Below are 21,135 nucleotides of genomic sequence, written 5' to 3' on the forward strand. Positions count from 1 at the left end.
AATTGAAGCCACGGCAAGCAAATTGAGTTCAGGTCATTTTGGCGGGCAAGAGCCGACCAATCAATTTGGCCTGCTACTCAGTGCCTGTCAGCCTCACAGAAGGACACCTTGGCATCCAATAATAAGAGCACAGCAAACAACCCAAGTCCTGGCTCACTTACTCTAAGCTAACATCTCGCTAGCTATAATTTCTCCTTAGGGGAAACACACCGATGTAAGTCGAGTCTGCTATATGAGCTATATTTGTGCTGATACCAGCTGTCATGTTAAAAGGTTGGACCCATTTAACTGGGTCGTCTATCTACCGCGTGCATAGTAAGAGACCGCGTTTGTGCTCATGCAGCCGTGAATCTACTCCTCATGGTTTTCAACTTTTTGAACTGGCGTCGCATTGGAACCGTAGCCCGTTCCATTTGTCAGCTAATTCACAAAACAATCTTGTCTCGTCCAGCAAGGTGGTTGAAGTAGAATTAAGCAACGAAAAGTGTCTTGGGGATTTCGAACGCACGAGGAATTTATTTTCCAAGTTTACAACCCGTCCAGAGGAAGGTAAACAGAATAATGACCAGCAGGGGGAGACAGAACGGGAAGCCTGTCGGTTTGTTGTTAATAATATTCATTCATTCATTCATTCATCTTCCGAGCCGCTTGATCCTCACTAGGGTCACGGGGGGTGCTGGAGCCCATTCCAGCCGTCTCCGGGCAGTAGGCGGGGGACACCCTGAATCGGTTGCCAGCCAATCGCAGGGCACACAGAAACGAACAACCAATCGCACTCACACTCACACCTAGGGACAATTGAGCGTCCAATCGGCCTGCCATGCATATTTTTGGAATGTGGGAGGAAACCGGAGCACCCGGAGAAAACCCACGCAGGCCCGGGGAGAACATGCAAACTCCACACAGGGAGGCCGGAGCTGGAATCGAACCCGGTACCTCTGCACTGTGAAGCCCACGTGCTAACCACTGGACTACCGGGCCGCCCTGTTAATAATAGTAATAATTATAATGATAATAATAATAAATTTTATTTATAAGCGCCTTTCAAGACACCCAAGGACACTTTACAATACCAAAAGCGCCCCGATATCAACTTTACTTATTCACGTCCACATATTAATCCTGGATAAAACAATACTGAGATACGGATAACATGAATAACAGAAGCTTTTTTGTCCAATTCCATTTTACTAAAGATATAAAAAAGGTAAAGAGCAAAATGCATCAGGGAGTTAACGGGGACATGTTTTTTTTTTAATCAGTCATGTGTTTGTTTTGCATCGTAGCCTCTGCTAATCTGTGGACATTGACACAACATTCCTGTTAATGAATTAAATTACATACACAACAGGAGCACTGTGACACTACAATGCTGAGTCAACAGGCAAAAAATAAACATAAAAGAACAACCCAACAAAACACAAAAACAGTGGAATCAGACAACCCCAGAGGCCTAATTATCTCTGTTGGCTCCCAATTAATCCATTAAGTTCTTCTGGCTCAACTGCAAGACCCGCGGCGCCATTTTCACATCTCAATGTATTGCACCATCAAATAGAGATGCTACAGAGCGTTGCGGTGGCTAGCGTGCTAGCCGGTTCTCTGTTTTCAAAATGTCTTCACCTTTATTTTCAATGTATCCGTAAAAAAATGGCAACTGCAGCAATCTAGCTCGCATTCTACTCACAAAAGACCATTTTTATTTCATTCTATTGTCGACGCGTGTACATTGTTGCGCCTTCACTGGCTTACCCGAATTGACTGTCAGAGCTTACCATATGTAAAACTGCAATCACGGTATTGATGACTTTCAAAGCAGCCAATGATTGTTTATTGGATAAGCCGCCGGACTTGCGCGGGATGCTAAGAGGCGCTTCGGGGCCCGCTCGGGTGATGAGATTGACGGCGCTACGGACTGAAGACATTAAGTTTGTTTACACACTGCCAGCGGAGTCGAGTTAGCGCGCGCGAGTGATTGTTTGAATATTGCTCTCATCTCTTGAAACTAATAATCATTGCCGCACACACCCAAAGCCCCAAAGAGAGTCTGCCATCCCCATTTACTTCACTTCAAAAATGGGAATGTTGTTCTGTCAAAGATGGTAACAAGGGATGGGGGACAGTAAAAAAAAAATAACCCATAAAAAACAGAGGATATCTCTATTTTAAAATTGGGATGAAAGTGGCACTTCGTCTCGCTTGGATTTTTAGCCAGTTTCAAAGACTCCCAAGTGAGCACATGCAAATTTACACATGCACGTGCGCACACACACGCACACGCACACACACACACACACACACACTAGTTTGGAGTCAGCGCTCTCAATTATATAGAAAGAGAAGATGTTGCTGCAGAAAATGCTGAGTTGTAGTTCATGTTTTGTATCTCAAGGGATTGTTTTCTTCTGGGATGCGTTCAAAATATGTAAAACAGTGCAAGTTTTGCCTCCAGGTATACTTGAATGGAAAACATTATTTCCAGTTATGTGTGATATAATATTATTATGATTTATTTTTTTTAAATATATATTTCCGGTGCGGCCCGGTAGTCCAGTGGTTAGCACGTCGGCTTCACAGTGCAGAGGTACCGGGTTCGATTCCAGCTCCGGCCTCCCTGTGTGGAGTTTGCATGTTCTCCCCGGGCCTGCGTGGGTTTTCTCCGGGTGCTCCGGTTTCCTCCCACATTCCAAAAACTTGCATGGTAGGCTGATTGGACGCTCTAAATTGTCCCTAGGTGTGAGTGTGACCGTGGATGGTTGTTCGTCTCTGTGTGCCCTGCGATTGGCTGGCAACCGATTCAGGGTGTCCCCCGCCTACTGCCCGGAGACGGCTGGAATGGGCTCCAGCACCCCCCGCGACCCTAGTGAGGATCAAGCGGTACGGAAGATGAACTTTATTATTATTATTATTAACAGCGAACCGCCAGGCTTCCCGTTCTGTCTCCCCCTGCTGGTCATTATTCTCGGAAGATGAATGAATGATGATATATTTCCGGTTCTTTCCATGACATAAGGGGCACATGTTTGTGCCAGATGTTACAGAGGACATATTTAGAGAGGGGGCGAGTGTGGCAAGTCTGCAGCTTTAGCCAAAGGACAACCTTTTTTTTTTTTAAGCATACTTACAAAAGTAGCTTTTTTTCATGCTATGGTAGCAATAGTTTCTTTTTACTACTTTTAACTTGGGCTTCATTGCTCGAGCTCGCCTTGCCAGGATGTGTTGTGATTATCCCTCCACAGAGTACAATTACCCCTTAGAACTTGGGTGTGTAAAGTGACTCGGTCAGCTATTTCAGCTCCAATAGGGGAAAATTGTGTTAACTGAAGATATTGTCCCTGGGCGGGCCCACACCTAGGACACAGTACCATTCTGTGACGAATTAAATGTAACGCTTCGCTCGAATCAGCAAGACTCACCTTTACAGCTGTCAGTAACAAAATACCAATCAGGTAAATGACAACAAATTGCCGTCATTCACCTCCCTTACAATTGCAAAGGTTACAGCTTGTAAATTTCCCCATTGTGGGACGAATAAAGGATATCTTATCTTATCTTATCTTATCTTAGCGTACTTGATCCAACAACAGCCCCCCAAAAAAAACCAAAATAATTGAAGAAAGAATAAAATGCAACTAAAATATTCCACCTCATGTCACAAAAGTGAAGGCGCGGCCTCCTCTGTCCTCCTCTCTGTCCCCCCTGCTCGCCTCGTCACCATGGGAAATAGAGCCTTCAGTCGCTCTGCTCCCCAGCTTTGGAACTCACTCCTAGCTGACCTTCGTAATTCACACTCACTAACACATTTCAAATCCAGCCTCAAAACACATCTGTTTCGACAAGCCTATTCACTCAGACCATAAAGCCGTTATTCATTCATTCATTCATTCATTCATTCATTCATTCATTCATTCATTCATTCATTTTCCGAGCCGCTTGATCCTCACTAGGGTCGCGGGGGGTGCTGGAGCCCATCCCAGCTGTCTTCGGGCAGTAGGCGGGGGACACCCTCAATCGGTTCCCAGCCAATCGCAGGGCACACAGAAACGAACAACCATTCGCACTCACACTCACAACTAGGGACAATTTAGAGTGTTCAATCAGCCTGCCACGCATGTTCTTTGGAATGTGGGAGGAAACCGCAGCACCCGGAGAAAACCCACGCAGGCCCGGGGAGAACATGCAAACTCCACACAGGGAGGCCGGAGCTGGAATCGAACCCGGTACCTCTGCACTGTGAAGCCGACGTGCTAACCACTGGACTACCGGGCCGCCCTTGTTGTATTTTTTCTTATCTTATTTGATGTTGTTTTTAACATTGTACTTGTGATTTTAACTGCTTGTTGTAAGGTGTCCTTGAGTTTCTAGAAAGGCGCCCACAAATAAAATGTATTATTATTATTATTATTATTATTATTCGACTGACACCGAGGAAAACAAGTGAATACTCTTGCACAAAACCTCTTCAGGAACCCTTCCAGCACGACTTTTAACAGGTTTTCTTGTGATCGTACGTCTATCGCTCCGGTTACGTGAACCACGATGACATCACATTGACGATTTCAGGCACTGAGGAGTAACGACGTCGACGCTGCAAAATTTTGTCCTCATCATTTCTATGGTGGGGAATGATTTTTGATTAAACATGGTTGACTTTTTATGATTGTTCGACCCATCGGTTTTCCGAGTCGATCGGGAACGAAAAGAATCCTCTCAACGCACAGGACAGTCAGTTCGGGTCGGTAATGGTTGGCGAGGCACTGACAGTAAAACGGCACTTTGCAGTTTGCAAACTGTGAGCAAGTTCTAAAGGAGGCGTTTGCATCCATCAGGGATGGCCATTTGAATTTGCAATAACGAGAAAGACTGCAGCCCGACTTGTCATCTATGCGGTTTTGTACTTTGCTAGTGGAAGAGGCACAAAAAAAAAAAACTATTACTGAAAAAAATGTGATTGCTGATAATTTGAGGGATGCCAGCGGCCACATGAAAGCGTGGCTCGATTGGTCATTCCTGCAGAGGATGGCTAACACGAGTATAAAGCATTCCATATTGGAGCCTTGCTCATTTTCGAGTAGGCCCATTTCACTTTCCACTCCGCTCCGTGATATCGACCTTTCACAGTCATCACGGATCCTGCCGTGAGTGTGATGTTGCAACCTGGCAGCTGGCGCGTATGCTCACAGCACAGTGGCAAGAGCAAAGATCTGGTGGCAATGTCAACAACTTTCCGTGGCGCTTGAAACATCGGGCCCCACATTGATCCCATTAAAAGTAACTAATTTGCAACAGGAGATGAAAAGTCCTTCCCCTCTCTAGTGGCAAACCACTTCTATTCATCTAGAACAATCTCAAGTCACGACAAATCTTGAATTTACCCGGTCAGTGTGGGCCACCGATGAGCGCAGTGGTTCATATCAGTGTTAGAAACAAAAACAGGATGTCAGGATTCGGTTTGGGACCAACAGGTGGCACTGTAGGGCTCCACCTGCAGCTGCACACCTGTTGGTCATTAGGTTATTAGTGCTTTAAAAGGACTCCCAGCCTGACCACTCATTGTCGGGTCATTGTTTGCTACTATCATGTTCATTTGTTTGCTGTTCCATTGCTGCTGTTTGTTCTAGTAGTGTTTTGGTTATTGATAGTTTTTGTTTTAGTTTTTGTGGTTATAGTTTATAGTTGTGGTTATAGTTTTTAGTTTTTGTGGCTCGGTAGTCCAGTGGGCTCGGTAGGCCAGTGGTTAGCATGTCGGCTTCACAGTGCAGAGGTACCGGGTTCGATTCCAGCTCCGGCCTCCCTGTGTGGAATTTGCATGTTCTCCCCGGGCCTGCGTGGGTTTTCTCCGGGTGCTCCGGTTTCCTCTCACATTCCAAAAACATGCATGGCAGGCTGATTGGACGCTCTAAATTGTCCCGAGGTGTGAATGTCAGCGTGGATGGTTGTTTGTCTCTGTGTGCCCTGCGATTGGCTGGCAACCGATTCAGGGTGTCCCCCGCCTACTGTCCGGAGACAGCTGGGATAGGCTCCAGCACCCCCCGCGACCCTAGTGAGGATCAAGCGGTTAGGAAGATGAATGAATGAATGAATAGTTTTTGTTTAATTCATGGTTTTTGTTTGTTACTTTGCACTTTGTTTTGGATTTAGTTTTCTTTGTTTTAAATACAATTCGTCAAGTTCACCCTGCTCCTCCCTCCTGCCTGCTTTTTGGGGTCCACCACTACCTCGCAACGTGACACAGGAGATGCCAGAAAAAAAAAAAATATGGATTGCCTTTTGTATTTTCAGCCCTTTGGAAACTACCCCCCTCTCCCGAAAACAAATAAATGTCAATTAAACGTGGATACACTAGCAATCTGCGAGAGTATAACTAAATGGAATGATGGAAAAAATGTTCATCGCGGTTGAAGAAGTTCATAACACAACTCCATCTGAATGCCCAAAAAAATCAAATTCAACAGATGCAGAATATTTATTCATAACTAAGGTTGTCTTCTTTCATCTTAGGCAGCTGCCCGAGGCCCAGCCTCTCCTTTCTCAAGAACACTTTGAAACAGTATTTTATGCCTTTGTCATTTCGGCTGGATTACTGTCATGCGCTTGACTTTGGAGTCAGCCAATCCTCCATGAAGCGTCTCCAGTTGGTCCAGAATGCTGCTGCTCGCCTCTTGTTACTCGTAAGAGGGGAGCACATAACTCTTACTTTGGCATCCCTTCATTGGCTCCCTGGCCTTTTCACTCTTTGGTGAGGAAAATCTAGTCGTTATACTGAAGTTTACATTATCAAGGTGTTCGTTGCAAGCAAAATCGGCACATGGAAAATGAATGACGTGAAATCGGGACTTTGAAATGCGAACGTCATAGCGATGAACACGGGGTACGTTAAAAAGAGGTTCAATCGTAACACCCCCTCCCCATTGAAGGCTCATCACATGACAGGCACAAAAACGCTCTGCTGCCAAATGAAGTTAAACTATCTTGACGTTGCAATTGCATCTCATAGTTTGCCAAGTGATTGCGCACTACGCACTGTACCACCAAACACATCGTGTGGACATTCATTCATTCATTCATTCATTCATTCATTCATTCATTCATCTTCCGAGTCGCTTGATCCTCACTAGGGTCGCGGGGGGTGCTGGAGCCTATCCCAGCCGTCTTCGGGCAGTAGGCGGGGGACACCCTGAATCGGTCGCCAGCCAATCGCAGGGCACACAGAAACGAACAACCATCCACACTCACACTCACACCTAGGGACAATTTAGAGTGTTCAGTCAGCCTGCCACGCATGTTTTTGGAATGTGGGAGGAAACCGGAGCACCCGGAGAAAACCCACGCAGGCCCGGGGAGAACATTCAAACTCCACACAGGGAGGCGGGAGCTGGAATCGAACCCGGTACCTCTGCACTGTGAAGCCGACGTGCTAACCACTGGACTACCGGGCCGCCTTCGTGTGGACATGAATGCAGAAATATGCCGAGCCCCTTTTTAGCGCTTTTGTTCGTCGGCACCTCCGCGCTGTCGTCAACAGTCGCTTGACTGGCAAATTCTCTTCTCAACGTGAAAGAGTCACACGGAGAAGAACTGCCGTCTTTGGCGCTTTGCGGCTGTCTATGCCAGCGGAGGGTGGTGCCAATGAATGAATCAGACGAGGTTAACGTGTAGCTGACGCTCTGTGGCACTTCAACAGATTTTCACTGCCCCGCTTCAGGCGCACAGAGCGGGTTGCACTACTCCAATCTCGCAGTTCTCACTAACCTGAAGTCAGCTTTATTTAACGACAGACCAAATTTAGAGTGAAGGTGGGGAGCTAGCAGTCGTGAGATGTTCACTTCGCCAGAAAAAGGAAATGTGAGTTCTCGGTGAAGGGAAAGCACAGTCGATGGGGAGCTCAAGCTGTGGATGGTTATAAAACAGAACAAAACTAAAAAAAAACATTTTTCGGAATCAGAAATGCATCAATGCAGTCAAATTATGACACCACAATACTGTCCAGTTTCTTTTTCATCGCCCTGGATTTGATTATCTATCAATATCTATCAAGAAAGATACATTCATTCATTCATTCATCTTCCGAGCCGCTTGATCCTCACTAGGGTCGCGGGGGGTGCTGGAGCCTATCCCAGCTGTCTTCTTGGCAGTAGGCGGGGGACACCCTGAATCGGTTGCCAGCCAATCGCAGGGCACACAGAAACGCACAACCACTCACACCGAGGGAGCATTTGGAGTGTTCAATCAGCCTGCCACGCATGTTTTTGGAATGTGGGAGGAAACCGGAGCACCCGGAGAAAACCCACGCAGGCCCGGGGAGAACATGCAAACTCCACACAGGGAGGCCGGAGCTGGAATCGAACCTGGTACCTCTGCACTGTGAAGCCGACGTGCTAACCACTGGACTACCGGGCCGCCCTAGAAAGATACATATAAAATTTAAAAAAAAAAAAAAAAAACCTCTGAACTAAAGAGATCTTTGAAGGTCATCAGCTGCTTTGGTACATGGTGACGGAAGAGTGAAGAACTTCTTTGCCTGTTCCTGTGTTACGTCATCATATTGCCATGGAGGAGCGGGAGCCCAAATGGCTCTACTTCCCTCATCTCCGCTCCCCTGCAAGCCAGCACACTTCCTGCCCAAACACAATTCTCACACTTTCTCAGCTTTCTTTCAACCCTTCCCAACCATGTCTTTCTTTCGTAGTCCAGACATTTCATGCAAGCTTCACTGACGACATCGCTGATATTTGCTTTTAGCAAAGTCAAGCAAAATGAATGAATGAATCCTTCAGGCAGTAGGCATTGCTTTTATAAATGCTGCCTAAAACCTTGGACTGAAGTCACCAGATGACAAGAAAAAAAAAACACAAAAAAAACATCATGGCGATAATCCGCAAATTAATAACATTTATTTTGGAGGCGGTGCTTTCTGCACTGTAAAAAGGGGGAAAAATGAAGTTTCAAGATGATTCATGAATCAGTTGTTGTAGAGCTCTATGTTGAACAGAGAGGAATTTTAAAAAATCTTCAAGATTAAATTTGTCATCACTTATTTTTGCACTTGAAACTGCACGCAACCATTTGATTACTGCTTGATCCATTTTCAGGTTGCAAGGAATTTGGGCCCATCCGACTTGACTTTTAGACTTAAGAGGCTCGGTAGACCTTTGTACTGAAGGAGAAACAAACAACATTCCATAATTACACATCCAGCTTAGGGACATTTGGGTTTTCCAATAAATCTCCACCAACTGTGTGGAAGGGAAGGCGCATGAGGGCAAATGTTTCACAAAACGGCTGCAGCTGCCCAGGGAAGGAAATACATTGTTGATCCAATAAAAGACTCGGATTTGCCATAGCTTTGGACAAGAAATTATACATGGGTCAATAATTCACCGCATCTCATTCCCGTGCTGTCGTTTTATCACTCGCATTACTCTTTTGGGCTGTACTCATCATCCTCATTTTCCAACTTTGGCAGATGACTCAGATAAGCAGGCCCAGCTCAGTAAAATTGAGACTGAATTTTGGACGAGCACTCATGTTGGCAGAAAGACTTCTTGAGGCAAGCTCATCAAATGAGGATGTGTGCAAAGGTAAAGGGTACTCATCTGAATGTTTCTAGCATTTATATATTTTTTCCTCTTCACGAAAAACAAAATGCACAAATGGCTCATATATACAATGCAATACAATACAATACAATACAATACAATACATGCTGATTGATAGAGCGCTTTCACAACAGCAATTATGATTATTTTTATTTTAAACAAGCTGTATTGAGACTGGCAAAGTACACAAATACACATACGAGGACATATTTTTCAAAACGCAAGTGCGATGACTTCACTTTGAGACGTGGAAGGCTGCAAAGTTTGCCACAGGAAAGGCAGTCAGAAAATAATGAGTCAATGTTTGAGTCAAAATCCAAAACGGGCAAGACTGATTCAACTGTCACTTTGAATGAACGTTTCTTCTAAATAAATAAGGCTGGAGCAAGATGAGCATTTGTCAACATTTCATTGTTTTTGGTTTGTTTGAGCCCCAAGTGTCAATAGACACGTAGTTCCAAAGATGGCCAGAAGATGGCAGAGCACCTTTGGTCTTCGGGGAAATGGGGAAAGAAAGGGAGAGATGATGGAAAAGAGGTCTTTTTGTGTGCGTTCTACTCTCCCGGGTGACTGATCTCCCTTAGTGGTGTGATTGTGAGAACACACTCGTGGGATGTGTTCTCTCACTGCAGGCGTCAGACTGCTGCGAGATCAGATTATTTGTGGGGGTGAGGAGGTTGCAGTCTTCTGGGTGTGCAATTGTCCGCGTCTGTGCATTTACATTCTGCTCAGTGTGTGTGTGCTTCTCGACTGAGGATCGCACCGTTTTCCTGAAACACAATACCGCACAGAAGTTGTTGTTGTTGTTTTTTTATTATTATATTTTTTTTAATTAAACACTGCTCTCCATGCGGTCAAACTCAGGAGCAAAAAGAGTGCACAGAAACATCACCACTGGTTTACTGTCACGTCACGCGGCCCTTTCGTTTGATCGTAGTGACCAAACGTTTTCCTGAACAGGTCCGTTCAGGAAAGAACGGAAGGCTGAAAGAAGAAAAAAAAAGCCTGTGATGCATTGCATTTTCAGTCTGCTTTAAACACAGGCTGTGCCTTTGAAAGTCAATACTCCATTTCAGTTTAAAGGGCTACTTGTTAGTTCTTGAATTTAATATGAAAAGCAAAGCACCGAATCAATGGACCCCATGCAGTATCAATTCATTTGCAATGCAACTAATTACATTTATAGGCCAATCTTCAAGATTTAGAGCTACAATGGTTTCGTAGCGGGCGGCCCGGTAGTTAGCATGTCGGCTTCACAGTGCAGAGGTACCGGGTTCGATTCCAGCTCCGTCTCCCTGTGTGGAGTTTGCATGTTCTCCCCGGGCCTGCGTGGGTTTTCTCCGGGTGCTCCGGTTTCCTCCCACATTCCAAAAATATGCATGGCAGGCTGGTTGAACACTCTGAATTGTCCCAAGGTGTGAGTGTGAGCGCAAATGGTTGTTCGTCTGTGTGTGCCCTGCGATTGGCTGGCAACCGATTCAGGGTGTCCCCCGCCTACTGCCCGAAGACAGCTGGGATAGGCTCCAGCACCCCCCGCGACCCTAGTGAGGATCAAGCGGTACGGAAGATGAATGAATGAATGGTTTCGGAGCAGGCTGAGATGCCTTCTACTGTTGGAGGATTTTTGTTGACTTGGATGACGTATGCAAAACCGGCCTTTGATTTTACCTATTAAATTCTGTACAGTTTGCATTGCAAACAACATGCAAGGACAAATGCAAGTCCTCATCATTTGCGAGCTTTTGACAGAGTGTTTGTGTCGAGTGTGTTTGGACAGCGAGATGATTTTATTAAAAAAACAAACAAACAAACAGAAGCAGATAATAAGAGTTAGCTGGCGTGATAAGCCATAATATCTTGTAAACTGGCAGCAGGGACAGTTAAAGCTGGTCTTATGATAATATTATTACAAGCGACTCTCGGCAAGCCGGAATGCAGAAATGCTTCCAAACGCGCATTCGGCCACGTCCCGCAGATGAATCAATTCACACATTGGCAAGTCTCGAGTCGTAACGTTCAAGTCTGAAGCCGTTCCCAAGTCAGTTTGACTTGGGCGAGTCCAGTCCCGCCCCGTGATGAGTCAGATCACAGGCTAAGCAGCGGGATGTGCTCTTCATCAAGATTTTATCTTGGTCAAGGTGGTCAAATAACGACAGCCACCAAATGTAGCTTACGTGCCAGATGAATCAGAAACAGAATCATCTTTATTGGCCAAGTATGTAGAACACACAAGGGATTTGTCTCCGGTATAACACGCTGCACTAGTATCATCGTAAACAACAAAATCATTGAACCATTTTAGAGTAACCAGTAGTTTTGTAGTACCATTTTGTAGTACAAGAAGAGTGACTACGTCAGTGACTGTTTAAGGAGTTAATGGCTAGAGGGAAGAAGCTGTTTAAGTGTCTACTGGATTTGGTGCGCATGGATCTGTAGCGTCTGCCTGAGGGGAGTGGCTGGAAAAGGTGGTGGGCAGGATGCGGGGGATCCAGGAGGATTTTCAGTGCCCCTTGTCTTGATTCTTGCAGTGTGCAAGTCCTTAAGAGTGGGTAGGGCGGTGCCAACGATTTTTTCTGCCGTCCTAACTGTCCGTTGAAGTCGGATTTTGTCCTTTTTTGTGGCGGCCCCAAACCAAACCCTGATGGAAGAACACAGGATTGATTCGATGACTGCCGTGTAGAATTATATTCATTCATTTTAAACAATGTTATTCTCCTGAACAACAAATGTAGAATAAAATAAAATAGCACTGTGAACTACAAAGAAATGGACCGATTAGGAATAATAAAAAATGCTTATAATGTACCAAAGGCATGAGCGTCATTGCTACTTGCAATTGTGACACGATTGATTGCTGTTTCCATCTATCCGGTGGCTGCTGGCTAGCGATTAAACTGCTAATGCCGACGTGGTATTCTCAGTTATATTCTTTGGCGTTGGACTCAGCATGACTTCGATTTGTTCTTGATTTTACTGCTTGATGCTTTCTACCGCCTTTATTACCGATTCGTCTTACTGTTTATTGTGTATGTTAAATCGCTCCATGTACAGCACTTTGTATGCAGCGATGGCTGTTTGAAAGTGCTCGAGAAATACTCTTGACTTGACTTGACATGACTTGGTCAGGCTGTTCAAATTACTCTCGCATTTTTTGCTACTTGTTGAAATAATACATCGGGTTTCTCGTATGGCCTTGTTTTTGACGACATAGCACGAGCAATAGCTTCCTCCTTCACGTCGCTGCGGACGAACCGCTTCATCTGCGGAAATCACGGCAGCTGCGCGTTAGCATGTGCGTTTTGTCCATTTGTTACCGCTACTTTCTGTATACCGCTTCTTCTTTCATTTACTGGCGGACAACAAACAACAAAGACGGAATCGTGACACTGTTAACAGCCCTCCATTTCAAATGTAATTTCCTTCTCAATTTCCCCGTCAGGGGTCGCACGTTAATGATTAGCACGTCTGCCTTAGAGTGCAGTGCTTCAGGGTTTGATTCCGGCTCCGGCATTCCTGTGTGGAGTTGGCATGTTCTCCCCGTGCCTGGGTGGCTTTTCTCTGGGTAATCTGCTTTCCTCCAGAATCGCACCTCGGCACTGTGTATCTCTTTCTCTCTCTCTCTCTCTCTCTCTCTCTCTCTCTCTCTCTCGGGCGAGATGCATTTCTTGTTAATGAGAGGGTTGCAAAGATTTGGCAAGCAAGGTACAACGGTCCACACAGCGAGTAGTTTCCACCCACCTCCATTTCCATCCTCGCTTTTCCATCCCCACGTCTCCGCTTTAGTGTACCCATAAATACATCCATCCATTATTCACATCCATCACGACAGAAGTATTTGAATCTGAAGGAAACAATCTCTCTCTTTGCGAGACGCCTCCCACCCCTCCCCCCCCGACCCCCTCTCTCCTCCACTCACACAGACCCCCCCCCCCCCCCCGACCCCCCTTTCCACATTCTTGTTTCTGTTATGAGACACCTTTTTGGTTTAATTGAACAACCGCATGTTCTCGGAGCAATTTTAAATATCTAATGAGGTCATTTGCATGAGATTGCAGATTGGCTGACCTTTACTTTTGCCAATAATGAGTGTAAAACCTGTGGCTGTCTGTCATCAACAATGATGCGGCACGAACACCTCCCCGTGCCACTGAAAGGTTAGCTGGAGGCTCGCGTCTGGATTTAGGAAAAAGCCTGAGGAAAATGTCATTAGAGCTGGTGGGGGGGGGGGGAGGGGTGGAGGGTGGGGGGGGAAGACAATCGAAATTAGTCATTGAAATTCAATCAGGTGGGCTTTGAAGATCGAGTGCAATAAAAAGTCCAATAATTGCAGAGTTTACAAGTCATGCCTGTAGAACAAATTGCTTTTCTCCACACGAGTGTCAAATGTTTTGTTGGGTCCGCTTTGCCGTGGTAAAAATCCAATCAAAGTGACAATTTCGGCAGCAAAACTCGTGTGATAAAACCTTTCCACTAATACCACAAAGAGATCGTCTTTATGTTAAACGTACGACATACCACCGAAGAGATCATCACACGGTTTCGACTCTTCACCTCTTTTGTATTATTTTCCTCATGCTGTGTAATTTGCTTCCTGTTATGGGTTGTCATTGTGCAGTGAAACGTGACCGTTTAGCGTACGGTGAGGCCCCTCGCGACACTTAACGGCAACTCGGAGGCGAAAACGAAATCGAAATCGCATCTTAAGTCCTTACTCTAATGAGTCTAAATGAGTCGATGTCTCACAAACTTCAGCGCTGTGAAGTAGCGTGCACTCGTTTCAATTAATTTCATTCATTCATTCATCTTCCGAACCGCTTGATCCTCACTAGGGTCGCGGGGGGTGCTGGAGCCGATCCCAGCTGTCTCCGGGCAGTAGGCGGGGGACACCCTGAATCGGTTGCCAGCCAATCGCAGGGCACACAGAGACGAACAACAATTCACACTCACATTCACACCTAGGGACAATTTAGAGCGTCCAATCAGCCTGCCATGCATGTTTTTGGAATGTGGGAGGAAACCGGAGCACCCGGAGAAAACCCACGCAGACCCGGGGAGAACTTGCAAACTCCACACAGGGAGGCCGGAGCTGGAATCGAACCCGGTACCTCTGCACTGTGAATCCAACGTGCTAACCACTGGACTAACGGGCCGCCCATATATATATATATATATATACATATATATTTAGCGTACGGTGAGGCCCCTCACGACACTTAACGGCAACTCGGAGGCGAAAACATTCTCGAAATCGCATCTTAAGTCCTTACTCTAATGAGTCTAAATGAGTCGATGTCTCACAAACTTCAGCGCTGTGAAGTAGCGTGCACTCGTTTCGATTAATTTCATGATTAAAAAAAAAAAAAGGCGCGACGCAGAGCATTAACATGCCAGGCTCTGTTCTGTGCTCTTGGTTCTAGTCGCAGCGCCGCGTCACGTTTCACCTGCCGGACGGCTCCCAGGAGAGCTGCAGTGACAGCGGTCTGGGGGAGCACGAGCCCGTAGGCAGTGGCGCCGCCCCCCTCACACAACCTCTCCCTCTGGTGCAGGCGCAAGACGACCTCTACGAGCAGGCCTCCCCCGACAAGAGAACCGAAGCAGACGGCAACTCCGATCCCAACTCCGGTGAGTTTGGTCATTTCGTTTTTTTTTACCCATCTTTCAAAAAAGTCAATCATGAAACACCCGAGAGTGAGAATGACGTCGTGAAGAAAAAAAACAAGTCGTCAAATATCATTTCATTTGGAGTCATCCAGCTGCTCAAGTGGGTTTCTCGCGTATACATGAGCAGGTCGTTCATTTCTCGGTTAATCATCCAGACATGTTGGCGCTTCCCAAGAGCCAACCTGGGCCTCCCGAAGGGATCTTCACCTATTTGTGAAACTCATTGGATTTATTTAGAGATGATTTCCCAGTTGGAAGTCTTGCTGCTCTCAAGATGTTAACGTGCCACTATTTCTGGTTGGGGATGTACATGGCCGACCCACTTTTTCTCATTTTATCATTCGGCGGCAAGCGCACCGCCTCAAGGTCGGCGCCAGGTCGGGTTGCGAGGTCGGACCGGCCGGCGCCACATAAATACGGGTAGCAAGAGAAAAAAAACGGCGGGTGATGTCTGACAGAATCGCGGCCGATTTTTTTTCGCAGCTGACAGATGAACGAAAGCGAGCGCCGCGTTGGCCTAATTGACTCTGAGGTGTTTTTGAAGAGTATCTAACGATTTCAAACGTGGGATCCGTCCAAAATAAAAATAAATACATAATGACGATGCGGATACCGTTTAATTCAATTTACCGGTCGATCGACGTTCCAACCCTCATCAATGGTCACGAGCTATGGGTCGTGACCGAAAGAACGAGATCCCGGATACAAGCAGCCGAAATGAGTTTCCTCCGCAGGGTGTCCGGGCTCTCCCTTAGAGATAAGGTGAGAAGCTCGGTCATCCGGGAGGGGCTCAGAGTCGAGCCGCTTCTCCTCCACATCGAGAGGAGCCAGATGAGGTGGCTTGGGCATCTGATTCGGATGCCTCCTGAACACCTCCCTGGTGAGGTGTTCCGGGCATGTCCCACCGGGAGGAGACCCCGAGGAAGACCCAGGACACGCTGGAGAGACTATGTCACCCAGCTGGCCTGGGAACGCCTCGGGATCCCCCGGGGATAGCTGCAAGAAGTAGCTAGGGAGAGGGAAGTCTGGGCTTCCCTGCTAAAGCTGTTGTCCCCGCGACCCGGCCCCGGATAAGCGGTAGAAGATGGATGGATGAATGGACGGATACCGTTTTCACTTTTCTGGAGGTGGCGGTTCCTCATAAAAGCTGACATTTTATGTCAATAAATTGCAAAATATGCTGCTGGTTGGGGCTTATGTTTTCACAGGTTGTGAAGTGGACAAAAGTAGAGCTGTGCATATCAATTTGGGGTGACGATTGGTCACCATTTTCGGACACTAGGTGACACCAGAAGGTGACAAAGCAACAATATGTGGTTGCACTGTGGTGGAGAGGAAGGACTTTTCATCTGTGTTGTCTGTTGTACATAGCTTCCCTCAAAGCTGGCCAAACCGCCCCCCCCCCAAAAAAAATGGTTGTCATTAAGATGTGCTGGATGGAGAATGAATGAATGAAACAAAAACTAGCATTAAATCACAACTGAGTTTAAATTAGACGGGTGGGGGTCGGGTGGGGGGTGTGTGACATCATTTTTGCATACTGACATTTTATCTCAGCGCCAATGTTCAACCCTTCAGGCAGAATACACACATCTCACATTTTCAAAACTAACCTCTCAGCAGGCACCGAATATAAATGAATAGAAACTCTTGCCGACTCCCTCCCACTGCAAGGACGTCAACGTCATCTTAAGAACAAGAAGGACACACACGGAACTGAGCCCAGAAACTCAATAGATCACTTGGTTAATGATTCCGAGCTGGTTGAATACAAGGGCAGGTAAAAAGCTGAGTAAATGACACAATGGCCAAACACTGTGACGCTTTCAAGCTAATTGATGTCTTTGTTAACAGAATCAAGGCAGAATCAGACATAAACAATAAATGTCAGTCCTCCTAGAATCCCACATGACAAAGATATATCCCGCACTGTCATAATATCGACATGGATATATAAACAAATCCTAAAAATACCCCCCCACCCACCAAACAACCACAACAGACATGAATTTATTACAACAAACGTTAATCAAATAGACCTTTGCCAAGAAAATGCGCGGATGCTTGATGATCAATAAAACGGCTTCAAGCATTTTTTTTTTACTCCGTCCGTAGCCGCATCCGAAAAGTCATTCGGAGTTTAATGATGCTGGGAAGCGAGCCAAACAAAATGAGTGAATGTGGAATTTTACAGGGTTAAATGGCCAGCGGATGGCAAATCGCTATTGGCGAGACACCACCAATGTTTCCACCTGGCAATCATAAACGTACTTTTCTATCAAGTCGCAACCAATTAAGTCTTGGGATGACAGAGTAAGAAAGTAGTCTTTCTTTTACATTTTAAAGCAGGGGTGTCCAAACTTTTTGCCAAGGGGGCCAGATTTTATGTGGTAAAATGTCGGGGGGCCGACCTTGGCTGACATTCTTTACATTGAACAACAATATTGTTCAACAAATTTTAGTAAGCCAGTCTGTTTCACATTTCCATTTTAATTTCAACAATCTTAAGAATTTCTTTTGGTTCATTTGAAACAGGAATTTGAAATATGACATATCAGTCAATATAAACACGGAGTGATGTCTTGTTAACTCGTGAGTGATGCGCTCTAGTGTCTAAATGCTATTACTCATTTAGTGAATGCTATTACTCATTTAGCCACTAGAGGGAAGCAGTACTCTCTGAAACATCACTCACCAGTCTACGAGACCTCAGTCAATGCAACACGTGTTCCATTGCGCCCAACGTGCGGGCCAGACGGCACTGATTTTATGTCGGGGGCCGAGGGCCGGATGAAATTCGACCGCGGGCCGGATTTGGCCCGCGGGACGGACTTTGGACATGCCTGTTTTAAAGTGTAACGCCGACGTCAAGTCAAGTCAAGTCAACAGTATTTCTCGAGCACTTTCAAACAGCCATCGCTGCATACAAAGTGCTGTACATGCACAATAAAAAGTAACACGAATCCGTAATAAAGGCGGTAGAAAGCACCAAGCAGTAAAATCAAGAACAAACACTGGGACAGTCACACTGTCACCTCCGTGTTTATCTGTAAAAAAAATGTAACAGACAGATTAAACATTCATTCATTCATTCATCTTCCGAGCCGCTTGATCCTCACTAGGGTCGCGGGGGGTGCTGGAGGCTATCCCAACTGTCTTCGGGCAGTAGGCGGGGGACACCCTGAATCGGTTGCCAGCCAATCACAGGGCACACAGAGACGAACAACCATTCGCACTCACCCTCACACCTAGGGACAATTTAGAGTGTTCAATCAGCCTGCCACGCATGTTTTTGGAATGTGGGAGGAAACCGGAGCACCCGGAGAAAACCCACGCAGGCCCGGGGAGAACATGCAAACTCCACACAGGGAGGCCGGAGCTGGAATCGAACCCGGTACCTCTGCACTGTGAAGCCGACGTGCTAACCACTGGACTACCGGGCCGCCCAGATTAAACACTTTTTTTTTTTCTCAAATGCATACATAACATACACAACATACGGCGGCAACCAAAAAAAAATAAACATTTTATCTCAGCCCGTAATGCAATACAGGTTCCACTGTATTTCAACAAATAATTGTTTTTTTAATGTTCTGAGGAAAACACTGCGTCCATTCATCCATAATTAATCATACAGTATTTACAGTGAACCCAGAGTTGAGTCACCGGGCTGCATCTCGATCTCCACTTTAGCTAAGGCGCAACGGGGAGGAGGATGCGCCGTGTCGCTTTCTTGCACGCGCAGGCTACTTTTCAAGTGGAAAATCTCCACTCATGTCTCGTCTTGTAATTAAGTTTGAACATAAATAACACCCATGCGCACACTACGGTATGAAAATACATCCATTCATTCATCCATCCGCTCCTCATGAGAGTGGCAAGCATGAGATCGTATTTGTATTCTTTGGCGTTCGACTCAGCATGACTTAGATTTGTTCTTGATTTTACTGCTTGGTGCTTTCTACCGTCTTTATTACCGATTCGTCTTACTGTTTATTGTGTATGTTAAATCGCTCCATGTACAGCACTTTGTATGCAGCGATGGCTGTTTGAAAGTGCTACAGAAATACTCTTGACTTGACCGTCTTCGGGCAGTAGGCGGGGGGGGGGGGGACACCCTGAACCGGTAGCCAGCCGATCGCAGGCCACACGAACACAAACATTTACACTCACAGTCACAGCTAGGGACAATGTCGAATGTTCCATGAACCTGCCACGCGTGTTTTTGGAATGTGGGAGGAAACCCGATTACCCGGAGAAAACCCACATGGGAAGGCTGGAGCCGGAATCGAACCCTGCACCTCTGCACTGTGAGGCGGACGTGCTAACCAGTCGACGACCACGCTGCCCTATGAAAATACAGATGACTGATATAGTCGAACCCTTGGCAGGAGGCCTCAGCAGTAGCTATTATCGTCAAAAGTGGGTGGCGATCTTGAGATGTTGATTGTGTGTGTGTGCGTGTGTGTCCGAAATACTAAAGACTTGCCAGACTCACGACATTAGCATTTGTTACGATGGGAGAAGACGTGTAGCGGAGGGGTGAGAGGCTAACTACTCACCTAGCCCGTATTGCCGTGCTCCCACTGATGATTACAATTTGCATATTTCAGTATGCGGTGAAGTGAAACCACTTGAGGATGAGCGACGCTAACATTTCAAAATACTTGCATGAGGTACGCGCAGAGACAACGAGGTGACCGAAACGGTGCAGTGGGAGAGTGGCGATAAGTGGTCAAGTTGGCTGGTCAAGTAGCATCTTGCTAGCCATGAGAAGGCGATAATGCGCTGGTTCGAAAAGGGTGTTTGTTAAAAAAAAAAACTAAAAAAAAAACATGCAAACCACAATGGCCACTCGTGACATGAATGGTTCAGATCATGTCATCAGATTTACTACAGTAGTTACCTGAAAAACATGCACCTAATGTCTGATTGACTGATGGTCGACAGTGAACAGAAACTAAATTAGTCAAGCAGAAAAATCAGCATTTCATCATTCACTTTTCGCATAACAACAAGTATCAGTTTAATGAGAATCATTTGTTAGTCATCGCGCAAATGTTTGAAATGCAAAGTGGACACGTTGCTTCTTTTTTTTTTTTTTTTTTTTTTGCTCATCTACTTGCTCACTTGGACCTCTCGTTCGGGTCCAAGGTTTCAAACTTGGAGTTGTTGAATGCTTTGATTTTTTTTTTTTTACTCAAGTCTACTTGCACTCAGCACTTTTCATGTGGCCAAATTTCTCTTTGCAATGCATGCGGCATACAAATGTCACCTGTGCGTCATGAAAGGACCAAAAAGCTGTATTTTGTGATTGTACTCTTTACAATTCACAAGATAGTTTAACCAGGGGATATGTTTTTTTGGTTTATTTGTTTGTTTTTTATGTAAATGCATTCCAAAAACACGATAGCAGACAAAAGGCTGATGTTTTCTTGCGTCTAGCTGGCCAGGGAGTCGGACATTTGAATAAAGTCATGGCAACGGTATTAAACGAGCAAAACAAAAGAGCTCGACCCTTGCTTATTCACAGTTTCAAATTCGTAAATTCGCCTATTTCCAGATTGTAATTTGGCAAAAAAAAAAAAAGTTTATTTCATCCATCCATCCATCCAATTTCTTATCTGCTGATCATCAGGGTGGGCGTGCTGGAGCCTCTCCCAGCCGTCTTCGGCCAGTAGGCGGGGTCTACCCCAACTTGTTGCCAGGACACACAGAGACGCACAACTGTTTGCGCTCACAATCAAAATCACCCAAGGGACAATTTGGAGTGTCCCATCAACCTGTCAGAAATCGGATTACCCGGATAAAACCCACACAGGCACAGGGAGAACATGCAAACGCCGCACAGGCCAGAGCCAAAATCCAACCCTGC

General features: G+C 45.9%; 1 protein-coding gene across 7 annotated transcripts in view; it reads left to right on the forward strand.

The window, feature by feature from the left end:
* Window positions 1–21,135, forward strand: part of LOC127599008 (protocadherin-9) — a 174,901-nt gene that overhangs the window by 119,989 nt on the left and 33,777 nt on the right. For 4 of the 7 annotated variants that reach the window (XM_052062620.1, XM_052062623.1, XM_052062619.1 and 1 more), the window contains one exon: window positions 15,146–15,221. In XM_052062620.1, coding sequence (XP_051918580.1) covers window positions 15,146–15,221 — 76 coding nt within the window. Of the gene's footprint in view, window positions 1–15,016; window positions 15,222–21,135 lie in introns of all 7 variants that reach the window. The other 3 variants (XM_052062618.1, XM_052062617.1, XM_052062621.1) reach the window with 1 other exon arrangement.

This window comes from Hippocampus zosterae, chromosome 4 (assembly GCF_025434085.1).
Source record: "Hippocampus zosterae strain Florida chromosome 4, ASM2543408v3, whole genome shotgun sequence".
NCBI classification, from domain to species: domain Eukaryota; kingdom Metazoa; phylum Chordata; class Actinopteri; order Syngnathiformes; family Syngnathidae; genus Hippocampus; species Hippocampus zosterae.